The 20,955-nt window shown below is 34.1% G+C and overlaps 1 protein-coding gene across 6 annotated transcripts; it reads right to left on the bottom strand.

Annotated features, from left to right (window-relative positions):
• Positions 1-777: 777 nt before the first annotated feature.
• Positions 778-20,137, bottom strand: LOC112750564 (protein SRG1). Of its 6 annotated transcripts, none has more exons than XM_025799353.3 (5): positions 19,885-20,137; positions 19,537-19,801; positions 17,962-18,209; positions 1,684-2,008; positions 778-1,127 (listed from the first exon to the last, which is right to left on the bottom strand). In XM_025799353.3, the coding sequence occupies exons 2-5, from the start codon at positions 19,765-19,767 to the stop codon at positions 855-857; spliced, it is 1,077 nt and encodes a 358-aa protein (XP_025655138.1). In that variant the 5' UTR covers positions 19,768-19,801; positions 19,885-20,137; the 3' UTR covers positions 778-854. The 6 variants fall into 6 exon arrangements, with proteins under 6 accessions (XP_025655138.1, XP_025655139.1, XP_025655141.1 ...); XM_025799354.3 differs by having other exon boundaries at positions 19,537-19,797; positions 19,916-20,065; XM_025799356.3 differs by having other exon boundaries at positions 19,537-19,790; positions 19,916-20,052.
• Positions 20,138-20,955: the final 818 nt, after the last annotated feature.

Consider the following 20,955-nt stretch of genomic DNA (forward strand, 5'->3'; position numbering starts at 1 on the left):
TAAAATTTTTAAATTATGAAAAGATCAATTAAATAAAAATTTCTAAATTAAAGTACCTTTGTTTGGTATTAAACTTAAACTGAATAGTTAAATTATTCAATTATTCGTAAAAATATAACTTAATCTCTTAGCTAATATATAAAGTTAGCTATAAAGGTAACATAACATAGTCAATTATTATTTTCAATAAAAAATAAACATGCTTAAATTAGACATTTCTGTTTGTACTACTTTAAATATATCGACTCAGTATCGTGAGGCCTAAATTGAATGCTAGTTGTTTTTGAATAAAATTCACATGTAAAAGTAAATAAATATATAATTGATGAAGAAAAGCAACTTAAACATTAGTAGAAAACAAGTTACTTCATTTGAGGTATTTTAGAATCCTTTTTGTATCTTAAAATTCTAAAGTGACAAAGTTTAAAGCTTAATTCTCACTTTGTCACCTAATATGACAAGTGAAGTAGCTAACTACTTGATAAATTCTTTGAAAGACTTCGATAGATTATATGAAAATAAAAGTAGACACTTTCTTTTATATCCGTGATTTTTTTCTTTCTTTTTTCTTAAATAAAAAGTACATATATATTACACAACGTTTCTCTAGCACAAATAAGCCAAGTAGCTAGTTCAAGTATTTCAAATTCATGACACAAATTTGCTACTTATTACTTAATACATTATATATATATATATATATATATATATATATATATATATATATATATATATATATATATATATATATATATATCATGTCTTTGACCCAAAGTCTTGAACAAATGAGCATATACTTATTGCTAGTTATTGATGAACATAATTATTATTAATTGTTTTGTTCTTATTCTATCCTATAAAATCTTGTGAACACAACTATTACTTTTGATCCTGACATCATTGAGTACTGATTTTTCTTGGAGTTGGCGTGAGAAGTATTTTTTGTAGTAATCTGCTACGTTGATTCTCCTAAACAGTGCAGGTCTTTCGGAGGTAACCAAGCTTTCTATTGGGCTTATAACTTTGTTCATTTGAGGTTTGTGAAATGTAGCAATAGAAATTCTTTCTTTCTTTGAGTTAACTGTTACACGGTGTTCGATGCTCCGATAAATTTCATTGGTCAGTATCTGCAATAAAATCATAATTAAAGAAGACAAAAAAAATTTCTCAAAGAAAAATATTTTAAAGGTTTACATAGTGTACTAATAAGACACTTTTTGAGATTCCAAAAAGTGTAAATATAATATTTTTGTTAACTTTAGAATGATCAGTGTCGAGTATGTTAAAAGATTTTAAGGATTTCACTAATATATAAACATTCAGTAGTGTCCTTAGGTATTCATGTTGGATCGAGTTGATTCGAGTTGATTGCTAAAAAAATAAAAACATGTCACACATAGACTATAATTATTGATGGCTAGGTGACAATGACCTAAGCAATATATATTCTATGGATTCAAGTTATTTGTTTTATTGTAAACCAAAAAGAGACACTTTTAAGCTTGTGCTCTACTCTCTAAATTGATAAAGTTACTCTATCTATTTTTATGACTTATTGTTGTTGATTTTCTCCAAATCTTTAGTGCATATTAACTTTTATGTTGTGATTATTTTCTTACAATATGTTATTTGTTGTTCTTCATGTAGCTTAGCATGAGAAAAAAAATAATTTTCTCAAATTACCTCCAATATGTCTCCAACATTAATGATGAATGCATTAGAGACTAGTATAATAGGCATCCACATTCCATCTTTTCTTATTTGCAAGCCATCTACTTCATTTGCTTGGAGAAGAATGGTAAGGGAACCAGCATCAGAATGAGGCTTCAGTCCAATTACATTTTCTGGTTGGGGACATGGAGGATAATAATTTAATCTCATTGATTGACTTACATCTTCAAATAAATTTAACAGTTCATTTGGTTTGGTTTTGAGAGCCATTTCCATATACCTAATGATTTCCATGAAAAGTTTTTCGAGTTGCAAGGAATAATTATCAAGATTGTCTCTGCATTGATACAGGAGATGTTAGAATTTCCTAGTTGCATTTATTATCACATAATGTGATTATTTTATAATGATGAATACTTTACTTCATTTGATGAGTTCTACAAAAAAAAATTATATATTAATGGGCAATTTTTCATACACCATGAAAGTAGAAAGGCACAAATACAACAATAGATACAAAATAGAGAGCACATGCTGAAAATTTATTCGGTTATTTATGATTACATATTATGGAATATCATGTAGTTTGATGACTAATATGAGATTAATAATATGAAAATTTATGTAGTTTAAGCCATCTCGTTAAGTATGGACTTGTTATATATGTCTAGATATCATATGGCTTAGTTATTATGAATGAATTTAATGATGAGTTGAAATAGAAACTAAGGTTACATAATAGAGTTATAGTCCCAAAAGTATGTATATGCCTCATATTTCCTAATATAGTGAAGCTACTGCATAGAACACCTTCGTTGCTCCATTTAAATAAGAGTGCTTGGTATATTTGACCTCAAAATTCTCATTTTTTGAAAATGTAAATAGTTATAAATTTTGGAAGAATAAAAAAAGTAGTTATTATGATGAAGGAGAGTAAGACTTTTATAATACTCTTTTTTAAGCATTAATCTTCAATGTGCGATTCTTTTTCAAGTATTGATTCCTCCAGAATCATAATATAGCATTCCCTTTAAGAGTTAGCATCTCAATAGCTCCATTCCAATCTTAGGAACATCAATCCACCTTTTACTGTAATATCCTCACTATGTGGCCTATAATGCTTAAGTCACAGTAGATTGATAACAAAAGTATTATAACATATCCTAACATGTCACCACACTATCATACATGTAACTAATGATAATATTTGCATGAATAAGAGCCTGTAAATATCCACGCAAGTAATCATAGAGTGAATGACACAAGTGAGAGAAAGTCGAATTCTTGTCATCGATCTCATGATTAGCATTAATGTAACAAAGAAAATCTTAAGGTTGGTTACAAGTTTAATTCATCTACAAATGATTATCTCTAAAAGGAGAGGAACATGACTAGCCTAGTTAAAACAACCAATGTATTGACATAAATCCTCCATATGTGACTCCATCTATCCATACAATCCACTATGATCCGTATTAGAAAAAATGTTAAAAGCAATGGATGAAAACCTAATAATGGTTTCTAGTATGATAAAAAAAAAGGATAAATATTATATAAAGATGCTTAAATTTGTAAGAGTCTCTAATTTCTACACCAAGTCTCAATTTTCTAAAGTTTAATTAATCTATAAATCAAGTATATTTCTTCTGTCACAACCCAGATCAATAGCCTAGGATTTTACTAACATCTGACATTACCCATTACCTTTAATACCTACACAGGTTAAGACAATCATGAATAAGGCATACATTTCAATAACAACAAAATCACAATTATTTCAAACATAATTATCACATGAATAATCAAGTAGAAAATTATGAACAATTATACACATCTATGAATCAAACAATTCATACGACAAATGCTTATTCTATTGGTCATAAGCTCACATGTCAGTTATCTGCCAGAATCAACACATCTAGTATCTAACACTAGACATAGTCTTCTAGTCGTCCTTCTCATAAGGGATGTAATAGAACTTTCCAGAAGCATGTAAGAATCAGGAAAATTTTTCTGTCACTTTTTCTTAGAGAAAAACTATCTAAGGATTGTATACTCGAATACCCTTACGATCTAGAATAAAATCATATACAATCCAAATATTATATATCCCAAAATATCTATAATAAAAATGTCCAAATTATCGTATAAGTAGGATGAAAACACCATTGCCAAGTCTGAAACCATAAATCAAGCAAGCAGCATAAAACTCTCTCCCTTGCTAAAATCATTAACCATAATCACTATCATAAACCTCAAATTAATATCCTCTTATAGTACCACTTCCATTCTACTCATAAATTGAAGATCATATAACATGTTGTATCATATCACAATCATAAACACATTCTTACTTTCCTAATCTCTCATTTAAGATCCAACGGGATTTGGCTTAAGCAATTCTATGGGCTTGCAAGTCAAAGGCCTCTATAAACAATTTTGCTAGACCTAAGGTAGAGGTTTCAAATTACTTTAAAACTTGCAAAAATAACTTTCTCCTGTGTTTGTGGACTTTCATTCATTGCCCTACTCATTGTGTACATGAACACCTGCCTCAAAAGTAGTTTAATTCTTAGTTCAATTCCACGTGTATTGAGAAGTGAAATTCTTGCTAGTGGTATCGCATACACGAACTCGCTTCGCATACGCAAAGGTACATTCATTGTTGAGTTCCCTTCACTTCTTCTTTCAACATCCCAATGTAAAAAAGAAAAAGAAAAAATCATAACTTACTCTATAAAACTTGTAGTTAGCCTTCACTCTTTGAAATCATAAAATTAGACACATAAAACTTTCTAATATAACAAACTCCACCTTAATCAATACACTAAAGGTCATGTTCTTGCCGTTCAAACTTTGCCTATTTTCTGAAGAATTTTGCTTTTCCTCCTCCCATTCTCTTCTTTTCTTCCCTAATACATACCCCAATTCATAGAACTTAAAATCAACTCTTTCATTCACATTTACACTACAAACATCCACCTTAAATCCTCCAATCATATACCTCAAAACATCAAACCTTCAATTAACCAAAATTATACAGACAACTTAAGAATCTTAATATCATAATACTTTAATATTTGACCTAATCAAAATCTCATAACCATATATCTCAATCCAAAATGCACACCAACATAAAACATCATCCAGCATCATTTTCTATTTAATCCATATGTTCATAACAAAAAATCCATCAACACAAATTATATGTGTGTCCATCACCATATATAAACCTAGGTTCCCCAATAAACATAATCATCACAAAATTAATTTTCAACCAATATATAACTAATTAACTTTTCACGTATCAATTCAACATCAACAATATTATTCAGTAAACCCTCAAATCCCAATTTGTCAGAGCCTCTAACTCAGGATTTGATAAACCCCAATTTTGTAATTTATCTTGTTTTGAATTTAGTGGATTTTATCAACTTTTCTCACATTTATTCAATGAAATAGCATGGTTTTGTGAATTTCTCCTAAATTGTGCTTAAGAGTGAAAACATGCTTTTTAGGCCTTAACATTGTTAAATTTAATTCACTTTAATTCCATTCGATGTCTTGATATGTTTGTTGAGGGATTCCAGGTTTATAAGGCAAGGATTGGATTGAAGAAGTGAAGAAAAAGCATGCAAAGTGGAGAATTCATAAAGAAATGAGGATTTGTGAAAATTATAGCGACGCGCACACGTGACCCATGCATATGCGTGACCAAGAAATTTTGCCAAGCGACGCGCACGCGTCAGCCACGCGTACGTGTGACACTGGTCACGTGACCTCATTAAAGGAATATGCTGGGGGCAATTTCTGAGCTGCTACAGGCCCAAATCTAACTCATTTCTGAAGTATTTGAGGCCAAAATCAAGAAGGAACAAGGGGAGAGCAATTAGGATAGTTTAGTAACATGCTTTAGGTCATATTTTAGAGAGAGAAGCTCTCTCTTCTCTCTAGAATTAGGGTAGATTAGGTTAGATTTCTCTTGGGTTTAGGCTTTAATTCTTGTTTAATTTAGTTTTTCTTTCAATCTCTTATTCTTATATCTTGGTTCTCTTAATTTCATTTGTTATTTCCTTTATTTTGTTGCTTTTATGTTATTGAACTCTTGTTTATTTTAAATTCTATTTAATGCAATTTTGATGTTTCTTTGTTTATTATTGCTTAATTGAGTTGCTATTATTGTTATTTTGTATTTTGTAGTTGTAGATTTTATATTTCTTGCTAATTTATTATGCCTTCCTTTTATATCTTTTAAGTGTTTGATAAAATACTTGGTTATGTTTTAGAGTAGAATTTCATACTCTTGGCTTGTGATTGAGGATTTAGGTCTCTTAAGATCATTGATGTCCAGTTTTATTGGTGATTTAGGGTTATTAGTTGGTTCTAGGACCAATTATGTCTACTTGACTTACCTCTCCGATGTTAGAGGACAACTAAGTGGAATTAATCCTTTGTAATCACCATGTTGTGGTCAATGGTCCAAGATAGAAAATCTTGACTATTGATTCTTGCCATGAGTATATTTTAGTATTTATAATTTCTTTCTTTGATATTTAATTTCTTGTTTATCCAACACAAAACCCCCCCCCCAAAATATACCCCATAACCAATAATATGCACACTTCCTTGCAATTTCTTTGAAAGACGACCCGATGTTTAAAAACTCTCGGTTTTTATTGAGTTTGACTTAAGTGACGAACAAATTAAACTTTGATTGAGGGTTGTCTATCGTTTGGATCTATACTTCGACGGAATTATTTTGTAAAAATTCCTAACCGACGATTTCCTTATATCAGGATTTAATATGAAATTAAAAAATATTTATCAAAGAACAAACATGTACCTTAACTTTTTCAAAGTTCTTTAAAGCTCTAAATCTACAAATCAATTGCCAAGAACTCCTAACAATACACAATATTTACCCAAGAATAATCATTTAGCTCCAGGGTTTAGGAACTTTAAATTTCTTAAAACTTTGGGATTTTGATCATAGGCACCTTAAATCTCAAAAATCAAGCTTTCTAACAATATCAAACTAAGAAATATAATTTTCTTAAATTTCTCTATGAAACTAGAAAATACTTAGAGAAGGAGAGGAAAAAATTCTTTATAATCATCTAGTGAAACTGATATGGTTGCATAGATGGAAAGGAGAAAAACCTTTTAATTGGAGAGAAGTTTTTATTAGAGATCCAAATAGTGCTTTAGGGTTTCTTTCTTTTCCCTCTCTCTTTATGTTTTTCTTCTTTGAGAAAAGAAGAAATTTAAAATTGAACAGAGATAAGGACCATATGTAAATCCCACGAAATTAATACATAATTAGCCAACAAATTAATTATTATCCAACAAAATTAGGAAAATAAATTATTATAATTCAAAGAAGTAGAAATATTGTTTTTTTATTTGGTCATGAGAAGTAGAAATATTTAAAATACAAATTTTAACACTAATTTTAAAGATTTTGGCCCAAAACCGGTCCAACGGACCGAGCCGATTAGACCAGGTCCAAACCAGATCCAAAGGCCCTTTATATAAATTATGAGACGCAGCCATTTCACGCTGAGACTTGGGGGGTGAGGGGACCAACAAGAACCAAAACCTTATCTCAAACTTCAATTCCACATATCTCTCAATCCGCCACGCGACCACTGCGCCAAGCTCTACAAAACCATCTGAACAAAGTGGTAAAAAATTTACAATTTCTCACTCATCCTTCCTCTCCTCATTTTTGAAAGTTTTGGGTTTGGATTTTGAGATATTATGGGATTTTGATGTTCTAGGATTGAATTAGCTTGAGGAAATTGTTGGGTTGTGTCAAATTGATTCGTGGGTAAGGTAAGAATCCTCAAATACTTTGTGAATTGATTGATTAGTGAGCCCTTATATTGATTTTAGTGATATTTTGTGGAATTAGACTAAATTATGTGTTTTGAAGACAAATTGGTTATATTGGAGGCTTGACATTGGACTTTGGTAGCTGGAAATCCATTTTTGGTGTGGTCTTGGAGAGGTGAAAGCTTGAGAAATGGTGGAATTTGAGGGGTTCCGGGCTTAGGGAGGAATCGACCAATGTATGATTTTGTTTTCTCGTAGTTAATGTATAATGTCATGTGAAAACTTAGGCTAGTTGACCATAGAATAAGTTGAATTATATGAATTATTGAGGATTAATGATTATTGTTGGTTATTGTAAATAGTTTGAATGGTTAGAATGAGGAACTTAATGTATACATATTCATATAGGTGATATTGTGTTGAATGAGTTAATGTATCAAGTGGTTGGAATGTTGATTATGTAAGTAAATGAATGTTTGATACAGAGTAGGAATGATTGTGTTGGTTTGGATATGACTTGGTTGATTTTGGATTGAGGTTTTGGAAAGAATAAGGTTTTGAACTCTTTGGTAAAAACTTATTTTTGACCAACTTCAGCAAGCCATTACTTGGCTTCCGGAATCCAAATTTTGTAAAAGTTATTTTGAATGAAAATTGGATCTGTGAAGTTTATACCATTCGAAGAACAGACAAAATATGAATTTCAACAAAAATATTATGCGCGTTCGAAATTGGGTGTGTAAAACTGATTTTCTGGAAACTTAGCAGCTTTTTGCAAATTCTGATGGGCATGCGTGCACAAACATGCATGCGATGCAGACCCTGGGCTCTGCCCAGATGTCCTGCGTATGCGGGCATGGTTTGCGTACGCGAATATGTCAAAAATTCACTCATGTGTATGCAGGGGCGTGCGTGCGTACGCGAAAATGTTATATTTACACTCACGCATACGTGACTAAAGGTCTGCGTATACTGGGACCCCATTTTGTTTCATGAGCTCGCATATGTGGACAGTTCTCACATACGCGACTTTGGCATTTTTACACCCATGCGTACGAGAGCATGGGCATGGGTATGAATGACCCCTGTGTTTCTAAAAAGTGTGTTTTTAAGTTTTTTAAACCTATTCTCTAGCTTTCCAAATGTCTTTAACATCTGTTTAAGGTCGCTTACCGAGTCTTTAAGCTTTAGAACAAGGGTGAATGTGTTGAATGAGTTAGATAGAGAATTGAGGAAGAGATTGATGAGTGAATGGTCAAATTGTTGAAGCGACGAAGTGGTGAATGAAACATGATATGTAACTGATAATGATGATGATGATAATAATGATGATTTAGAGATGGAATGAGACGTGAATTCATGATAACAATGAAAATGATAAATAACGAATTAAAAAGCTTAACTTGACTTGTATAATTGAGACAAATTATTGATCCTCTGTACGTAAGATGTGACCAAGCACTTTAACTCCCCGAGTTCCCCATGGACATGCATATATATATGAATTTTTGCTTGGGGTATCCCCCCATGTATAAATTTGAGCTTGGAGTTTTGTCTCCCCTATGGATGAGCTTGGGATTTTTTCCATAGATATTATTGAGCTTGGGAATCTGCGTACAGAGAGACCGTCCAAGGTCTACTAGGACATGTCGGGTTGGCTGTATAATCGATAGTTGAGCTCAACAGCCGTAGGACAGGCATACATCATATGCATTTGAATGCTTTGCTTGGGTTTATACTTGTTTTGGTTTGTCTAACTATTTTACCATGTTTATCTGCTACTTGTTTACTTGCAGTATCTGAATTTTATCTGTGTTTTTTTTTGTTTGACTTGTTTGCGTATGTACCTAATAGACCCCTCTTTTGATAGAGGAGTGATGAACGTTGTTCCACTGGTGTTTAGGAGGTTTTTTTGAGGCAGGAGATGTAGAGTTAGACTAGGCTAGAATCCCTTAGACAGATTACCGATAATATGGATTTAGAATCAATTTTAAGATTAATTTGAATGTCAAAGTCCTAGGAATGCCTCTGCTTTTCCGGGACCTTATATATTACTTATGTGGACACCATTAACATAATAAGAACCCTCAGTTCCCATTCCATACATATTTTTGCTATTTTTTAGATGCAAGTCGAGATGCACCTTGGTTAGCGTCTGGAGGTCTCTTTGCAAATGAAGATATCACTTTGGGATGTTATATTTTGGTTTTAGGCTATATACTCATGTATATAGATTCTCCGTAAGTGTATCTTATATATCATCCCTCTTAGAGGTTGCTTTTGGAGAAACATGAGTTTTGTTTATATTTTGGGAAAACTTTGGGTTGTATATTTATGTATATATGTATACTTTGGCTGCCCTTGGCTTTGCAGATCGAGTATGGAGCTTGATATCTGTATTTTGGAACTTTGATCCATATTTATCTATATATATATATTAGTTTTCTTACGATCTTACGTATTCGTCTGTGTTTATCTTTCATGAGTGATGCTTTTTTTGTTTCGATTTTGTTTAGCTTCTTCTTCAAGGACCTCGTTATGATTTTCTTTCAACTATATTTATATGTACATCTTTTCTTTTAGAGGTCATAATACCATGCCACCTCTGCTTTACGACTTAAGTGTAAGGCTTTGTGTGGTAGGGTGTTACATTATGGTATCAGAGCATTTCGTTCTTGTAGTGCCTGAGGGATGGACTGACTATGCTTCTGGACATACTCTAGGTTTTTGTAAATGCTAATTAGGATATATAACTGATATATGTGGCATACTTGTTCATGAGCATACATTTGGGACTTTGAATCACTAGACTTGAGATATTGAGACTAATCACCTTGATATCACTTGTTTGGTGTGAACAAGGACCAGATGACGTCTCCTGGACGCACTCGTGGTTGAGGGTGAGGTCAGAATAGTAATGCAAAATCTGAAACAACTGCAAATGATCCCGTGAACTTCATGAATGCCCTGGAAAATATGGCGGCTGCTATGCAGGCAACGACTGAGGTCCTTGGTCAGCAAATTAACAATGGAAACGAGGGTAATGTCAAAATGGGCCGATGACCTTAGCGATCTTCATGAAGATAAATCCACCGATCTTTTGAGGAACCACAAATCTCACAGAGGCTGATAATTGGTTTCAGACGATAGAACGAGCTTTGCAAGCACAGCAAGTGCCTGAGGACTAGTGTGTTGAGTTTGCCACTTACAAGATGGTGGGTGAAGCCCAGCATTAGTGGCAGGAAACCCGACGCCTTTTGCTTTTCAATATGAGTTTTATAAGAAGTATTTTCCTAATTCAGTCAGGACGACGAAGGAGCTTGAGTTGTTACCGTTGAAGCAGGGTCTTATGTCAGTAGCGGAGTACACCAGTCGGTTTGAGGAACTATGCCGGTTCTCTAGAATTTGTCAGGGTGATCCAGAGTATTTTGAAGAGTGGAACTGCATAAAGTGTGGGGGTGGTCTATAGAGTTACATTTTGAGCACTATGGGCCCAATGGAGATCAGAACCTTCTCTAAGCACTGGCTAAGCTTAAGGCTCAGCTGGAGGAATTAATGAGTAAGAACTTCATTCGTCCAAGTGTTTCTCCATGGGGAGCACCAGTGTTGGTGAAAAAGAAGGATGGAAGTATGAGACTATACATAGATTACAGACAACTAAATAAAGTAACTGTAAAGAATAAATATCTATTGCCGAGAGTTGATGATCCGATGGACCAATTGCTGGGAGCTGGTGTCATTTCCAAGATTTTGAGGTCTAGTTACCACCAAATAAGGGTGAGAGATGAAGATATCCCAAAAACCACTTTTAGAACTCGTTACGGCCACTACGAGTATACTGTAATGACCTTTGGGTTAACCAACGCCCTCGTGGTGTTTATGGATTATATGAACCGGATATTCCATCCTTTCTTGGACAAATTTGTCGTCGTCTTCATTGATGACATCCTAATCTACTCTAAGACCGAGGAGGAACACGCGAAAAACTTATGGATCGTGCTGCAGATTTTGAAAGAGAGGAAGTTGTACGCTAAAATTTCTAATTGTGAATTCTTGAAGAATGAAGTGAAATTTCTAGGTCACATGGTAAGTCAGCAAGGAATAGTTGTAGATCCTTCTAAAGTTGAGGCAGTGATGGATTAGGGACGGCCAACATCAGTAACGGAAATCAGGAGCTTCTTAGCTTTGGAGGGATATTATCGGAGGTTTATCAAGGGTTTTTCATAAATTGCGTTGCCTTTGACAAAGTTAACTCAGAAGAATGCGCCGTTTGTTTGGACATCAGAATGTGAGGAGAGCTTTCAAGCCTTGAAGTAGAAACTGACTGCAGCACATGTACTTGTGTTACCCGAACCTAATGAACCTTTTGAGGTGTATTGCGATGCTTCGTTGAAGGGATTAGTGTGTGTGTTGAAGCAACCCGCAATATCGTGGCGTATGCTTCTCGATAATTTATACCTCACGAAGTAAATTACCCAACTCACGACCTGAAACTCACTGTGATTGTGTTTGCGCTAAAGGTCTGGAGACATTACCTGTATGGGGTTAAATTACAAGTTTTCTCTAATCACAAGAGTTTCAAATATCTCTTTGATCAGAAGGAACTGAATATGCGCCAGAGGAGGTGGATGGAGTTGCTGAAGGACTATGATTTCAAATTGAGTTACCATTCAAGAAAAGCTAATGTCGTGGTAGATACGTTGAGCCGAAATCATTATACGTTGCTTGGATGATGGTTAAGGAAGAGGAGCTATTAAGAGAGTTTGAGAACCTCAATTTGGGCGTCAAAGAAGTAGCAGCCAATATGGTTTTGAACCAGTTGCATGTCTCTAGTGATTTTAAAGCTGAGATTCAGAAGGCTTAGCGGAATGATCAGGAGCTACAGAAAATGCTACAAGTAACTGAAAAAAAAAAAGAAATAAGGAGAGGTTACCCAGGACAGAAAGGAAGTTTGGAGGTACAAGGGAAGGATTTGTGTACCGAATGTGGGAGACTTAAGGCAAGATATGTTAACTGAAGCTCACCGAAGTAAGTTTTCAATTCATCCAGGAAGTACTAAAATGTATCATGACCTGAAGATGATGTTCTGGTGGCCAGGAATGAAGAACAATGTGGCATTGCACATTTCAAAGTGCTTAACCTATCAAAAGGTAAAAATTGAGCACCAAAGATCGTTCGGGACCCTGCAACTGATGCATAGTATCATTTACTTTAATTTCTTAGTGAATTCTTGTTAGAAATAAGCAATTCTTGACCTACATTGCTTGATATTGAAGAAATTATAGATATTGTGAGGACACTACTTTGAGTACTTTAATTTCGTGAATTGCAGAAAAAGGGACACAAAAAGTAGCACAAATGAGATAAGGGTTATTGGTGTGTCCCCAACGTGCTATTGGCGTGTCTCCAAGCTTGGCATGCCATTGGCGTGCCTTCAAAGTGGCACGCTGGGCCAATGACACAGAGATCTCTTTAATCAAACTCAAGCCTGGTGTGCCTTGGGCGTGTGGTTGGCGTACCAAAATCCACATGCCCTCAAGCTTTCAAAATGGGCATGCCTTTGGCGTGTGGTTGGCGTGCCAAAACCACACGCCCTCAAAGATGCAACCTTGGCGTGGATAGGGCATGCCTAGGAAGTGGCACGCTGGGTCAATGGCACAGAGATATCTTCAATCAAGCTCAAAAGTGGTGTGGCATTGGCGCTTCATTGGTGTGCCCTTAGCGTGTGGTTGGCGTGCCAAAATCACACGCCCCCAAGCTCAGAAGTTGGCGTGGCATTGGCGCTTTATTGGCGTGTGGTTGGCGTGTGATAAACCACTATTTTATGATTCATCTTGTGCTCAATTGAGTCTTTTTATCAATTCTTCACCCACTTATTCATATAATTTGCATGGTTTTACAATTCCTTCCTTATTATGTGATACATATGAAAACATGTTTCCTAAGCCTTAAAAATGTTAATTTTAATTATCCTTTATTACTATTCGATGCCGTGATCTATGTGTTAAGTATTTTCAGGCTTCATAGGGCAGGAATGGCTTAGAGGACAGAAAGGAAACATGCAAAAATGGAAGGAACGCACAAAATGAAGTTTTGAAGAAAATGGCAGCGACGCGCACGCATGGATGACGCGGACGCGTGCCTAGCATAGAGCACGAGCGACGCGTACGCGTGACTGACGTGTACGTGTGACAAAGAAAATCTCCATATGACGCGCACGCGTGACCTACGCGTACGCGTGACTGGTGCCATGTGCAGAAAGTTGCAGAAGTCGCCCCCAGCGATTTCTGGGCTCCTTTTCGGCCCAAATACAAGCCCAGAAACACAGAATAGGGGCTGGAGAATGAGGGAATCAAATGATTATCAATCATTCAGACAATTTTAAGTTTTAAATGTAGTTTTTCTAGAGAGAGAGGCTCTCTCCTCTCTCTTAGATTTTAGGATTAGGATTTCTTCGTTTTCTCAATTCCAGGTTCAATGTTCCTTAAATTTAATTTCTCTTCTAATTTTATTCATTCTATTACTTTAGTTGTTTATTTTTCCAAATTGGTTTATGGATTCCTATGTTTAATTTGATTTTCTATTTAATACAATTCGAGATATTTCAGATTTATGGTTGCTTTCTTCTATTTATGATATAAATAATTTGGATTTTTCCCCTTTTGGCTTTGGTTGAGTAATTGGTGACACTTGAGTTGTCAAACTCAGCTGTTGATTGAAAATTAGAAATTGCTGATTGATTTGGATCCCTCTAAAGCTAGTCTTTCCATAGGAGTTGACTAGGACTTGAGGAATCAAATTGATTAGTCCACTTGACTTTCCTTTATTTAGTAAGGGTTAACTAAGTGGGAGCAATAACAACTCTCATCACACCTGATAAGGATAACTAGGATGAGATTTCCAGTTCTCATACCTTGCCAAGAGTTTTTCTAGTTATAGTTAGTTTGTTTCTATTGCCATTTACTATTGTTGCTTCTTATCTTTAAAAAACCCAAAAAGATACTTTTTTCATAACCAATAACAAACACACCTCCCTGCAATTCCTTGAGAGACGACCCGAGGTTTAAATACTTCGGTTATAAATTTTATTGGGTTTGCTTAAGTGACAACTAAAACTTTTGTACGAAAGGATTCTCTGTTGGTTTAGAAACTATACTTACAACGGGAATATATTTGTGAAAATTCTTTATTAATAGAAAATCCAGTTCGTCAGCGTGCCAAAACCACACGACCTCAAGCTTCAGCCCTTGGCGTGTCATGGGCGTGCCTGGGAAGTGGCACGCTGGGCCAACTTCCCAAAAGATGCCTCAAAGAGCAAAAGTTGGCGTGGCAAAGGCGTGTCTCAGGTGTGGGAAGAGAGACACGCCCTCGAAGCTTCATTCTTCTCCAAGTGGGCATGGGAGCTGGCGTGTCTCGGAAGTGGCACGTTGGGCCAACTTTCTAGGGAGCATAATACCCCTCTTGGCGTGAACTATGGCGTGTGGTTGACGTGTCAACCACCACGCACCCTCACAACTTGGAACAATTACATAATGGGCGTGCCAAGGGTGTGGCACGCTGAACCACCTTCACAAAACCTTCAATATTGGGTGTGCCACCAAAGTGGCACTTGCATGACATGCCATTCAATCTCAAGGCAATTTACCATCTTAGGCTCACAATCTTTGAAGAAAGAAGACTCAACTACAAGCAAGAGGACCATAAGTTGGATAGAATTGTAATTGTAGTGATTTGAATTGGATCTGGAGTGGCATTTTGGGAGTTGAGAGTAGTATATAACCCCAAGTGAACACTTAAGAAAGGGGACTTTTACTTTTGGATCTTAATTTTTACTTACCTTTACTTCTTTTTGAACTCTTCTTTTTGTACTTTTCACTTTTGATTCTTTTCTGAAAGTCATGAGTGGCTAATTCCCATTCATTGGAGTAAAGAGCTCTATTGTAATTTGATGGATCAATAATAATTTTATTTTTATCTTCAATTATTCTTTTATTAATTCTTTAGGGAGAATCTTCGTTATTCATTGCAATGATTCAATTATCTTGAGAAAGAAATTGAATCTAATTGAATTCTATGAGGAATTGAGAAAGGAATCATAGAATTAATGCTTGAAGTTCTTCCTCCCAATTGATGTGAATTTGGATTTGAGATTGATATGGTGACATATAATCAATCCATGATTTGATTCATGAAATTTTGTGGCTCTAAATCAGAGACTAACCTTCAACTCTTCTCATGAGCAATTAGATCAAGAGATTGGCAATTGATCAAGTTAAGAGAAATCAAATCACCAAGAGATTGGGGTTTGATTACTTATGATTTGCCAAGAAGTCAATAATTGAATGATTGAAGTAGAAATGAAACCCATTTTGATCCAGAGAATTCAATATTTCTAAACCCCCAATGATCCCCCTCTCATCCTCTTAATTCCCCTTCTTTGCTTTCATTTACTTAATGCTCTTTTACATTGTTGTGTTTATAATCTTGCAATTTACTATTCCTCCAATTTAGATTTCCAGCTTTTATATTTTGTCATCTTTACTTTCTAGTCTTTTAATTTCCAGCAATCTATCTTTTCAGTCATTTACTTTCTGCTTTTTACATTCAAAGTCATTTACAGCTTTTGATTGCTTTTTCTTCAAGTCATTTTACATTTCATGCTTATTTCATTACTTGTCCATCATCAAACTATGAATTGTCTAACCAGATTTCTCAATCAATCATTGTTTGCTTAATTCCTTAATCCTTGTGGGATCGACACTCACTCACCGTGAGTTTTACTACTTGATATGACCTGGTGCACTTGCCGGTAGTTCTACATAATAGTGAATTGTTTGTCAATTCTGTATCAGCAACCTTTGGAAATTTCGCAATGGAAATGGGAAAGCGTCGCAATGGACTTCATGTTTGGATTGCTGAGGATTCGGGCAGGATTTGATGCAGTTTGGATGATTGTGGATCGGTTGACGAAGTCAACTCACTTCTTGCCCGTCCGGATGAACTATACTTTGGAGGACCTGGCAGGCTTGTACATTAAGGAGATTGTATGGCTGTATAGTGTCCCTACCACCATAGTTTCTGACAGAGATCCTCATTTCACTTCGAGATTTTGGGGAGCTTTTCAGACAGCATTCGAAACTCAATTGAACTTAAGCACTGCATACCATTCTTAAATCGATGGTCAATCAGAGAGGACGATACAAACCCTAGAAAATATGCTGAGGGCTTGTGTGCTGGATTAACCGCTTAGGAAGATTCAACTTTTTCTTATGTCTAGAGGAAACTTATCTTGACAATGGAGGCATTCATCTATCTCAACAAAAGTTTGTTATGACACAACCAGACTTGTCATATTCTGTGAACAGAGTTTCTCAATTCATGCAGGATCTTACTTTAAATCATTGGAAGGTTGTAAAGCATATCCTAAGGTACTTGGTTGGCACAGTAAGTCATGGAATTACATTTTCTAAACGCACTAATTTTGGATTTTCTGGTTTTGCTGATGCAGATTGGGCAAGTGATCTAGATGATCGTCGCTTCATTACTAAATGGGGAGTAACTTGATTTTGTGAAAATGTCACAAGCAAACCAAAGTGAGTCATAGTAGTACAGAGGTAGAGTATCAAGCTTTAGCTTCAGTCGAAGAAGAATTAGTGTCAATTTGGCACTTATTGAGCGAGCTTCAATCTCTTAGTCTATAGCACCCACAATATATTGTGATAATCGGTCTGCAAGCATGCTTGCAGCTAATCCAGTGTTACACAATCACTGTAAACATTTGAAATTTGACTTACATTCGCTAAGAAAAATGGTAAACAGTCGACAACTGTATGTGGTGCATATCCCGGCAAGAGACTAAATCGCAGATGCCTTAACTAAACCTTAATCATTCAATATGTTCAACATCCTTCAGGACAAACTTAGGGTCAGTCCTAATCTTCCTTACCCTAAGAATGAAGAGGGGTTTATGAAAAGTGTACAAAGTGATAAAGGGTAGAGATATGGGAAACAGAGGGAGAGTAAGTTATTTTTCCTCCAAATTCTGTTACCTTTCTCTTTCTATTCTGTCAGGCTATTAGTGTATAAATACCATAATTCTCTCTCAATGTACTGGTACAATAACAAGCTTAATATTATGCATACGTTTAATCACAAACACTACTATTCTTTCATCTTCTTCATAGTGATAAATATAATATTTGTTCTTGGCATTTTGATTTGTGAAGTTTGGAAATTGTAGCTTCGTTTGTCTTGTGGTTGAATCAGTTTGAGTTTGTTTGTCTTTATTTTGGTAATATTGTCTTGATTCAAATTCTTTTTCAAGACATATAAAACCTACATTTATCAATTCAGTTTTAAGTCCTTCACCCGTATTTTAGTGTTAAAAATTATATATATATATATATATATATATAAAATGTGCGGTAGCAAACACTTGCAAAGAAAAAGTAAGACCTGAATGGTTGAGGAATATTGAGAAACAAGTTGAGATCCCTTGCATACGATGGAAGTGTGTTAATGATGAAAACATCTGCCCATTCTAATTTTTGTTTCTCAGACACCACAAACAATTGACCAAACCCTTCTATGTCGCCAGGTTTTTGCCATAATTTCTTTTTCTCTTCTATTGGAAGATTGAAGAAGTCTTGAAAGCCTAACTTCACACTTTCAATCAACGAAGGGTCGACTCCATGATTAATCAACTGCAGATAATTATGACATTATAAAATTTATAAAACAATAATATGTCTCACCAACCATAATCATAACTTATCATATTTTTCTTTTTAGGGAGTTAGGTATGTATTTTATGTGAAGTACTAAATTTAATACTCTTTTAATTTTGTTTCACTTCCAAATCTTTAATCCAAGACCCCTGATTAAGAAAAGTTAATATATACGCATAATATATATTTATCTTAAAATTTTATTCTTATTTAAAATTTTAAATTTAAGCTACATTATATGTAGAAAATAAATATTGTAAAGTCAAAATTAAAAGTCAAAGTATATATGCAAAACATATCGATCTAGCTATTTGTAATATTAACTAGTTATTATATGATTATATAAATAAAATATTGTTATATGTCATCAACAGTATAATTATTTTCTTAGTAAACTGCCTTTTAAGTTAGTAACATTTACCCAAAAAAATTGATGATTCATTGAAAGGCTTCCTTGCAATAATCAAATATCTATCTAATAATTTATTATTTACAACACTTAGTTAGTTTTTTTATAAATTAGGTCATGCCACAGTTTTAGTTATTTTTTTTTATAAAATTAGGTCATGCCACAGTTTTAAATGGCGTGATTTGTTACTGTGGTACCTATAATAATAATTAAACTCAAAAGCACTTGCATGATTGAAACTGATCACATCCCTTCTCTTAGGCCATTATAGTCATGCTGAGATAGTGTTCGTTTATTTTTATATTCTAAATGTTTCTAATGTATTTTATATTTTTATAGTTAAAATTCCTACTTATATATTAACAAAAGATAAATAGGTCCTTGATCTTTTACTCTGGAAATATTTAAGTATTCGAAAATTTAAAAATATATTTAAAATTTTTGACCTTTTCAAAACATAGACATATTGATCTCTCATGTTTACCTGGCTACTCAACGAAAAAATTCCTACTTATATATTAACAAAAGATAAATAGGTCCTTGATCTTTTAGTCTGGAGATATTTAAGTCTTCGAAAATTTAAAATATATTTAAAATTCTTGACCTTTTCAAAACATAGACATATTGATCTCTCATGTTTACCTGGCTATTCAACAGAAAAATCAAATGTGACTCCTGTTGTATTGATTTGGTTGATACAGATGTACACTTGGGAGAGTTTTTAAAATCAGACAAATTAAACTTAGAGATCGATATATCCAAATTTTGAAAAGGTCGGAGATTTAAATGTATTTTTAAATCTTTAAAGACTTAAATGTCCATGTTAATTACACCCAAATTCTTAAAAAATCAGTTAGCAAAAGGTCTTTAAGCTAGTGAAATTAAATTTGGAACCTGGAAAAATCCCCATTCTTTGCATGCATGGTCCAACTTGTGAAGCTCAAATGCATCTTCAGATAGCAGCTTGTTTAAGTCGATGATAGGGAATTGTAGAAAAGAAGATGTCTTAGGTATTATAAGAGTGTCTTGTTTTGGAACAAGATAGCGATCAGGAACTTGGGTGATGGATTGCTTTGCTAGCTCCTGAACAGAAGGCACCAATAGAGAGCTTCCAATCTTGGACATTATTTTTTCTTTAATTTATGCACCTATTAGCTAGCTTGATCAGAAAAAAGATTCAATAAAGACTGAAGATTCAACAGAAGAAAAGATCGATTGATATCATAAATGAAATAATTTTACCTTTTCTGGTAGCAACTATAAGAGCGTATACCTTTGAAGTGAAGAAGATGCAACTGAGAAACGGCCGGATGAAGGCAATAAAATTTGCTGCTGATTATTGGACCAACGTTCTGCCTAAATAAATCTGGTAAAGATATATGTGGGACCGGCATCCATATAAAATTATAAATTGGCACTAGATATTTTTTTTTGAAATGTTGTGTCGTACTTATAGGATGGATGAGTTAGATTGATATATGGATAAGGAAAATTCGCTCGTGCTTATTTCATTTGTTAGCATTATATATTGTCATTTTGTGTCACAAAGAGTGGACACGCGTGGAGGGGCAGGTAGGGTCTGTACGTATAGTGCAACAAGTCTCGTTCGATTTACCAGCTTGATTAGGGTCATGTTTAGTGGTTGATTTTAATGTAGATGTAACATAATTTTTGTTTAATAAAAAAATTGTGATGCGAATAGAGGTTCTGATCGATTGGATAATACAGGCCGAAAATAAAGGAGTTATAAGGGTGACATTCTTTTTTGTAGAAATAGATCACAAAATTCTATAGCAGAAACAAAGCCACAAAGGAAGCGCTGGAATTGTAATGACCCAAATGAATAGAAAAAAAAAAAATAGAAAAATAAGGGAACACTGTAACACACGTTCATGGTAATAGTATTAGAATTAGGATTAGAAGATAAATATGTGAAATTGAATGTGCTTTGTGATATGACTCTGTAGGATTAGGATTATATAAACATCTTTAGGGAATAGGAAATGATTTAAATATCTCTAGGAATTAGGTTATAACTAGCTGTTTTATTATCTAGCATGATTACCTAATGTATAGAATTTATTAGAAATATATCTTAGAATTAAACAATAAATGAAGTTATTTTATTTATTAATTTATGAGAAAAAAATTTTACCTGCGAGATGTTTAAATCACACTCTCTTCTATTTTATTTTTAAAATATACACTTCTCTATATACAAGAGTTAAATAACATACATTTTAATCTATTTGACTACAGTACTTTTAATAATTATTATTATAATTATATATTAGTAATAAAAATATAAAATAT

The sequence above is a fragment of the Arachis hypogaea genome, chromosome 15, assembly GCF_003086295.3.
Source record: "Arachis hypogaea cultivar Tifrunner chromosome 15, arahy.Tifrunner.gnm2.J5K5, whole genome shotgun sequence".
NCBI classification, from domain to species: domain Eukaryota; kingdom Viridiplantae; phylum Streptophyta; class Magnoliopsida; order Fabales; family Fabaceae; genus Arachis; species Arachis hypogaea.